Here is a 6,092-nt window from a genome sequence, read left to right on the forward strand (position 1 = left end):
TATTTCTGGTTTAATCTTTTAAAAAGATAAGATTGATTTTATTTACTTATATGTATTTTAACACATGTTACAATCTTAAAATTATAATTGACACGTGTCATGATCGTGTTAATTAGTAACTTTGAAGAATCAAGCTTTATATAATAAGATGTATCGCCTGTGAAAAATCGAAAATAATAATAATATTAATTTAAAACTTTTAATCAAGAAAACAACAACCACGATCTAAAGGTAAAACTATATGTATTGCTGTTAAAAAAGAACTGAATTGGATCTGAAACCGAATCAAACCGATATAGGGAGAACCGAAATCTGGTTTAGATATTTAAACCGGACAAATACAAGTGTTGAGGCAATTATGTCGGACGAGCGAGCATAGCTGGGTCTTTAGCTTTAATTCGCCGATCTGATTGTATTTGATTAGGGATCTCTCATCTATCATCTGCGACTCTGTGAGTATACTTCCTCCTCAATTTTGTGCGTCTCTGGATCGATTATCGCGTAATCTGGTTTCACGTTAGAGAATTATTTCGATTTGTTGGGAATTTATATTGCTTCGCCATGGATTTAACTTTGATTTTTTTTTTTTTTGCGTAGTGGAGTGTGCAAGCTTCCATAAAACTTTTGAATTTATTAATGATCTCTTCTTATGGTTTTGAGTTGTTGACTAGTTTTGGAGATGTGATGTTTAAGGATTATCTGTTGGTAACATTTGATATTTGGGCTCTGAATTACTGAGATCTGTAATTGTAGCGTAATGAAATTGTGAAATATTTCATTTTTTTATTACTTCTTATATTAGGAGGGCTCGCTGTGTGATTCTTTGTACAATGCTATACTACAACTTTCTTACTCATATCTGCATTTCTTCCAGTGGCTATACTTAACCCTTCTACATTAACATTTTATTTAAAAGAAAAAATGAAGCATATAGTAAAGATATTGAGCCTGTTGGTGGCGATCTCTGCCTTCTGGATTGGTCTTTTGCAGGCTGCTATCGTTCCTCGAACCCACACATGGTTGGTAAGTCAACCAACAATAGTGTCTTCCCCTTTGGGTTTTACATTGATCTTTTGATATTAAGACAGTGTTCCGATTTGTTAATGTTGCTGGTTTCTTTTACAGCTACCGATCTACTTTGTAGTGTCTCTCGGATGCTATGGTCTATTAATGGTTGGTATTGGGCTAATGCAGTTTCCTACCTGTCCCCAAGAAGCAGTTCTTTTACAGCAGGTATTTGTTTTTAAGACAGGCAGGCATCTTGTTTACCAGATCCGGACCATCCGGTCATACTCACTCTTGTCGCTCAATCATATTTACAATCTCGTGGTATGCAGGATATTGCAGAGGCCAAGGACTTCTTTAAGCACAAAGGGGTCGATGTCGGATCAGACTGATACAATAGCGCTTGTTATGGCCAAACACTAGAATAGTTTTATCTTAACGGCAAGAGATCTTACATGCGTCTGTTTGAATAGTTGAATTAAACTGTGTTTTCTGACTTTACTTGAGGAAATGTTGGCAAACGCCATTACACAAAAAAGCAACAACTAATAACAATTTGTCTTCTTCTTTTGTTTCTGTAATTCGTACTTGTCTATTGATGTTACGATGCCAAAAAGGTAAAGCACAGTGATGAAAACCAAAAAAATCTTTTACATCTGCAAACACGTTCTTGTGAGTTTATGAATTAAAAACCATAGAATCTGATACGAAGGAGAAAAAAGAGTGAGAGAGCTTGTTAATTTATCTCTTCTTCTTGCCACCTTTGCCCGACTTTGAAGAAGTTCCAGAGGTTGATGTTGTTGCCTGAGGTTCTTGCTTCTTCACCTTCTGAGATTCCTGCTTCTTCATCCTCTCTGGATGTCTCGGTACCAATTCCGCAATTTTCTGCATCAACTGCTTCCCTGCAAACATTATATATAACCACAATGAGCACAAGATATGTATAAAGGAGCACCTCGAACAGGTGGAGTCTTCTTGCAAAACATGGAAAGCCAAGTTCATATCATACTTTCATGGACATGATGATAAGATTAAAGCAAGCAAAAACATCTGAAGAACAATAACTTGGACAATGGCGTTTTATATCCCTCACTTCTGCGTGTTAAAGGTCTAGCTAGATTCTCAAAGCAAAACACAAACACATGAGAAGTCTAACAAATTGCCAAAATTTACTTAAAATAAATAAGCACTTCTGTATCTGAGTTTGCCGTAAATGATATCACAGAAAAGATGAACCGGACAGAGAATTAGCGAAGAAAGAAATAGACAAACTTAACATAAGTAGGTAAACTATATAACAAATTCCAGTGACAATGGGCATACCAAACATAAACGTCTAAGAAGTCAGATAAAATGCTACATCGTGCACAATAACCAGACGTTCCAAATGCATCAATATGTGCAAAATATATTATCAGCTTGTTTAAATCGGTGTGATGTGATGAGATAAAACAATGGAGAAAAGAGACCAGATAACAAGCAGGCTGGTATGAGCCAACATTCACAGGATAGATGGGCAAACACAACTAGAAAGAGATATATTAACAAGACAACAAGACTAAAGGATCAAGAGAAGGTTTCATGTTAGTGTTTTCTAGGTCAATGAAGACTAGCCTCTGATTTCTAGTCAGGTAATCAGGTATGCACATAGGGTAACAAGAATAGAGTTGTGAGGTGGTGTTACTTGAAGTAATGGCAGGATTAACAAAAGTCCCATCCTCTTTTTTCAACTGAACTCTGACTCTCCCTACTTGCATGAAATCACGCGGGTACGCTTTGTCAATCTGAGGACAATACACATAAAAAAAACAAGTCAAACAATTTATCATACATTATATTTTCTTTCCCCCAACTTATAAGGAATAAATTACCTCGACGGCGGCAGGGAGTTTGAGATGCTTGCAGCAGTCACTAATCTCAATGCAGTTAGGGTTCTCACAAGCTTTACTCAAACTGATTCTCCTCCCCTCCGCCACAGTTTTCTTGGAATTCATATAGACTGGGTACATCACTACCCACTTCTTGATGTTCAGCGCTCCACTATCCATCTACAAACATTCATCACAATCACAATCACAATCACAATCTGAACCTGAGAATTTTAAAGATCCAGAATCATTCGACCTAATTACGTGACTAAACACTTATAAATCACACAGATCTGTTCCGATTTCCCAGAAATTCACAAGCATCGAGAGCCCTAATCGTGTACATGCGCGAGAAGGAATATATTTTTTTTTATTTTTGGTTCCACAGAAGATCAGTTGATTCTTGAATACGAAGAGAAGAGAAACGAACCTTGGAATCAAGCTTTTGTGGATTGAGATTGCTTCGGAAGAAGAAGAGCAACACCGACGGAGGAAGAAGGAGAGATTTGATGATTCTCACTGACAACTTTTATTTGACCTCCCAAAGATTTTAGACTGCTCGTTTCGTAACCAAACCGAACCATAATAAACCGGGACACAGTTAAAAAAAATGGAATTGATTTTTGATTTGCTTTTTTTTTTTTGTCAAGGTGTTTTTTGATTTGCTTATTTTCTCCCCATCAAAAAAGGGGCCAGCGACTAAAGACTCTTCTGGGTACTCGGAGACATCAGCTTTTTACTCCACCGGTCAACTGTGAGTGTAGTTTATTCGCTTCCTCCTCGATTGTGATATAGAGAAACACTTACGGATTGGTATGACATCATCTATCAAATCTCTTGTTCCAGTTTTTAGACCAATCTTGTTTTGTCATCTCTCTCTCTCAAGTTTTAGACCAATTTTGTTCATCCCTGATTAGGTTAGGGTTTAGAGTCCTAATGTTCATCTGTTTATATGTGTGTTTACTGTTTAGTTTCAGTTTGTGTACATACAAGTCAATTAAGAACATTGGGAGTTATAGAAATTGAGTTTGCCTTCAAATATTCTCTGTAGAATTAGATATTCCAAGGAAACCATTCTCTACTCAACGATTATTAGGCTATTCTGAATCTTTAATGATCAATGTTTCATTTTTTTTTCTGAATGAAATCAATATTTCATTGTTTTACTTTCTCTGGTTAAAGCCAAGTTTAAAGTTATGGCACTAGTGAAAGAGGACCGCTGCGAGGAGTCTCATAAGTATATGAGTTTGGCTCTGCACCAGGTAAACACTAGTACTGCTTCCACTATTACTGCAAAAGTTTGTTACTTTTTTAAAGTTACAATGTTTGATTTCCAAGGACTGCAGGCCAAGCTTGCTCTGGAGGCTCTTGAAGTTCCTGTGGGGTATCAGATTTTTTACTTTACTTTATCCCAATTGCGGTTTCTCGCTACTATTATCAATTATATTCTTATCGTTTTTGTTTGTCTGGATCAGATGTGTCATTCTTGAGGAGGGTAACATCATTGCTTCAGGGCGTAACCGAACTAATGAGACACGCAATGTACTCTTTCTAAAACTCTTACCTATTTGGCTATTTCTCTTTATGAGTCTGAAACATAAATGCGATGACCTAGAGTGTCTCTTGATTGTCACATTGGTTACTTGATCTGTGCTACTTACTAAGTCGTTTGTTATAATTTTGTTCGGGAAGGCCACAAGACATGCAGAGATGGAAGCAATCGATGAACTTATTGGACAATGGCAAAAAGATAGACTCTCACCCTCACAAGTCGCTGAGAAATTCTCGAAATGTGTTCTTTACGTAACATGTGAACCTTGCATAATGTGTGCATCGGCCTTATCGTTTCTCGGTATGATTCCTTGACATTTTTTTGTTTGTTTGTTTTGTTCCCTGATATGATCTTCTCTCTTTAATAAAAGGTATAAAGGAAGTATATTACGGATGCGGAAATGATAAATTTGGGGGTTGTGGCTCCATATTGTCGCTTCACTTAGGGAGTTCTCAGACGTAAGATTATCATCTGTAGGTCCTAAAGATCACACGGCAATCTTATTAGAAAGAAGGTGCCTTTTTTTAATTGAAATTTGTGATCTCTGTTTTTTTTTTTGATAGTGAAGAAGGTCAAGGAGGAAAAGGGTACAAGTGCAAAGGAGGAATAATGGCAGACGAAGCTGTCTCTCTTTTCAAATGTTTCTATGAGCAAGGCAATCCCAACGGTAACCATTATCATCTTTCCCTGCAACTATGTTCTTTGATGAAACATCTTCAAAACCGTTCTTGTTTTTTTTTTTTTGGTTTTAGCCCCAAAGCCACACCGCCCTGTAGTTCAAAGAGAGAGAGGACTTAGCCTCTTAGAGACGAACATGGTTTGAAAATTGACGTTTCTGATTTAGAGTATGAAGAAGTTGAGGGGGAGTTTGTCAAATGATGATTCTATGTATGTTTTTGCTACTTTTGGCACATGAAACATTGTTACCTATATTCAAAACTTTTTTATATTCTCGTAAGTTGGAGTTCTCAATCTTGAGTTACTTAGTTGGTTTTATAACTTAAGGAATTGTAACGTTTTCTTTTTGTGTTGGTAGATGATAGACATGACCATCATGAGAAGTAGAAAAAAAGATGAACTCTGTTTTCTATATCTTTTCCTTGAACCCTGACAAGCAACACTCTTAACGGACTTGTTTTTGTACTAGAAACCAAGTGTTCAAAATGCATGTACAGTTGCAAAAGAAAGATTGCAAGTTAAATAGGGGTGTGTTGAGCGAAGCTGAACACTATGCACTGCTGCTGAGTGAAATGCAACTTGGGCTAGAAACAGAGGTGGAAAAATACACATTTTTTTTTTTTTTTTTTTTGGAAAAATACACATTGAAGCCAAAGAAGTTAAGAACACTACAAATAGAGAGAGAGAAAAAACTTTCGATCGACCATCTCCAATGGTTTACTCTATTTTAGAGTAGATTTTACACTAAAATAGAGTAATTCTAAAATACAGTGAAGTTTCTCTCTAATAGTTTACTCTATATTTCACTCTAAAAAGAAATATTTTTAAATTTATTCTTTTTTATTTTATGATTGATGTCTTTTACTTACAAAATTTACAAATTGATCCCTTATATTTTATACTTCATAAAGTTCTTATAAATTATATATTTATATCAAACATTTATTATCTTAAACAATAAATTACATTATATTAAAACATAATACATT

At 35.7% G+C, this 6,092-nt stretch overlaps 3 protein-coding genes across 5 annotated transcripts; 2 read left to right on the forward strand and 1 right to left on the reverse strand.

The window, feature by feature from the left end:
- The first annotated feature begins 318 nt into the window (after positions 1–318).
- LOC108835017 (dolichol-phosphate mannose synthase subunit 3) lies at positions 319–1,573 on the forward strand. 2 transcript variants are annotated; one of them, XM_018608329.2, is made up of 4 exons: positions 319–452; positions 917–1,023; positions 1,126–1,233; positions 1,338–1,573. In XM_018608329.2, the coding sequence occupies exons 2-4, from the start codon at positions 922–924 to the stop codon at positions 1,395–1,397; spliced, it is 270 nt and encodes an 89-aa protein (XP_018463831.1). In that variant the 5' UTR covers positions 319–452; positions 917–921; the 3' UTR covers positions 1,398–1,573. The 2 variants fall into 2 exon arrangements, with proteins under 2 accessions (XP_018463831.1, XP_056858222.1); XM_057002242.1 differs by having other exon boundaries at positions 362–452; positions 875–1,023.
- Positions 1,545–3,457, reverse strand: LOC108835642 (signal recognition particle 19 kDa protein). The gene is made up of 4 exons (XM_018608868.2): positions 3,304–3,457; positions 2,877–3,053; positions 2,690–2,789; positions 1,545–1,907 (listed from the first exon to the last, which is right to left on the reverse strand). The coding sequence occupies exons 2-4, from the start codon at positions 3,051–3,053 to the stop codon at positions 1,747–1,749; spliced, it is 438 nt and encodes a 145-aa protein (XP_018464370.2). The 5' UTR covers positions 3,304–3,457; the 3' UTR covers positions 1,545–1,746.
- An 83-nt stretch (positions 3,458–3,540) lies between these two features.
- Positions 3,541–5,383, forward strand: LOC108835643 (tRNA-specific adenosine deaminase TAD2). 2 transcript variants are annotated; one of them, XM_018608869.2, is made up of 8 exons: positions 3,541–3,686; positions 4,056–4,135; positions 4,220–4,257; positions 4,349–4,415; positions 4,566–4,725; positions 4,796–4,883; positions 4,989–5,092; positions 5,178–5,383. In XM_018608869.2, the coding sequence occupies exons 2-8, from the start codon at positions 4,070–4,072 to the stop codon at positions 5,246–5,248; spliced, it is 594 nt and encodes a 197-aa protein (XP_018464371.1). In that variant the 5' UTR covers positions 3,541–3,686; positions 4,056–4,069; the 3' UTR covers positions 5,249–5,383. The 2 variants fall into 2 exon arrangements, with proteins under 2 accessions (XP_018464371.1, XP_018464372.1); XM_018608870.2 differs by having other exon boundaries at positions 3,552–3,627.
- The last annotated feature ends 709 nt before the right edge of the window (positions 5,384–6,092 follow it).

This window comes from Raphanus sativus, unplaced genomic scaffold (assembly GCF_000801105.2).
Source record: "Raphanus sativus cultivar WK10039 unplaced genomic scaffold, ASM80110v3 Scaffold4735, whole genome shotgun sequence".
Lineage (NCBI taxonomy): Eukaryota > Viridiplantae > Streptophyta > Magnoliopsida > Brassicales > Brassicaceae > Raphanus > Raphanus sativus.

What these genes read in the sequence shown, in the direction of transcription:
- LOC108835017 (XM_018608329.2), top strand. Translation starts at nt 922, where the DNA reads ATGAAGCATATAGTAAAGATATTGAGCCTGTTGGTGGCGATCTCTGCC. An exon ending in CTCGAACCCACACATGGTTG is followed by an intron (nt 1,024 to 1,125) that starts GTAAGTCAACCA and finishes TTTCTTTTACAG; the next exon opens with CTACCGATCTACTTTGTAGT. An exon ending in AAGCAGTTCTTTTACAGCAG is followed by an intron (nt 1,234 to 1,337) that starts GTATTTGTTTTT and finishes CGTGGTATGCAG; the next exon opens with GATATTGCAGAGGCCAAGGA.
- LOC108835642 (XM_018608868.2), bottom strand. Translation starts at nt 3,053, where the DNA reads ATGGATAGTGGAGCGCTGAACATCAAGAAGTGGGTAGTGATGTACCCA. An exon ending in AACTCCCTGCCGCCGTCGAG is followed by an intron (nt 2,790 to 2,876) that starts GTAATTTATTCC and finishes TATTGTCCTCAG; the next exon opens with ATTGACAAAGCGTACCCGCG. An exon ending in TAATCCTGCCATTACTTCAA is followed by an intron (nt 1,908 to 2,689) that starts GTAACACCACCT and finishes TAATGTTTGCAG; the next exon opens with GGAAGCAGTTGATGCAGAAA.
- LOC108835643 (XM_018608869.2), top strand. Translation starts at nt 4,070, where the DNA reads ATGGCACTAGTGAAAGAGGACCGCTGCGAGGAGTCTCATAAGTATATG. An exon ending in ATCGGCCTTATCGTTTCTCG is followed by an intron (nt 4,726 to 4,795) that starts GTATGATTCCTT and finishes CTTTAATAAAAG; the next exon opens with GTATAAAGGAAGTATATTAC. An exon ending in TGAGCAAGGCAATCCCAACG is followed by an intron (nt 5,093 to 5,177) that starts GTAACCATTATC and finishes TTTTGGTTTTAG; the next exon opens with CCCCAAAGCCACACCGCCCT.